Genomic DNA, 338 nt, shown 5'->3' with positions numbered 1-338 from the left:
CTGTTGGTGTTGCTGCTGTTGGTGCTGTTGTTGTTGCTGTGGCTGTTGCTGCTGTCGTTGCTGCAGACGTCGGTGCTGCTGTTGCTGCTGCTGCTGCTGTTGTTGCTGTTGTTGCTGCTCCTGCTGCTGCAGGCCTGGAGGGGGACCCCCGTGAAGCTGGGTTGACATTTGCTGCTTCTGTTTGTGCTGCTGCTGCAGCAGCTTGAGGTGCTGCAGCAGAAGTTGCTGCTGCTGCTGCAGCAGCAGCAGCAGGAGCAGCAACAATAGCAGCAGCAGCAGCAGCAGCAGGTGCAGCGAGAGGAGTTTCAGCTGCAGCAACCGATTGAATAGGTTTTTCT

The 338-nt window shown here is 57.1% G+C and overlaps 1 protein-coding gene across 1 annotated transcript in view; it reads right to left on the bottom strand.

Moving 5' to 3' along the window:
- Nucleotides 1–338, bottom strand: part of EMH_0004270 (uncharacterized protein) — a gene marked incomplete at both ends in the record, with an annotated part of 10,554 nt that overhangs the window by 4,806 nt on the left and 5,410 nt on the right. Inside the window, one exon of the mRNA XM_013496689.1 lies at nucleotides 3–134. Within this exon, the coding sequence (XP_013352143.1) occupies nucleotides 3–134 (132 nt within the window). The remainder of the gene's footprint in view (nucleotides 1–2; nucleotides 135–338) is intronic.

This window comes from Eimeria mitis, genomic scaffold, assembly GCF_000499745.2.
Source record: "Eimeria mitis Houghton genomic scaffold, Emh_scaff224, whole genome shotgun sequence".
Taxonomy (NCBI): Eukaryota; Apicomplexa; class Conoidasida; order Eucoccidiorida; family Eimeriidae; genus Eimeria; species Eimeria mitis.
The sequence above is the reverse complement of the archived record's forward strand: the minus strand, read 5'-3'. Positions and strand labels throughout refer to the sequence as shown.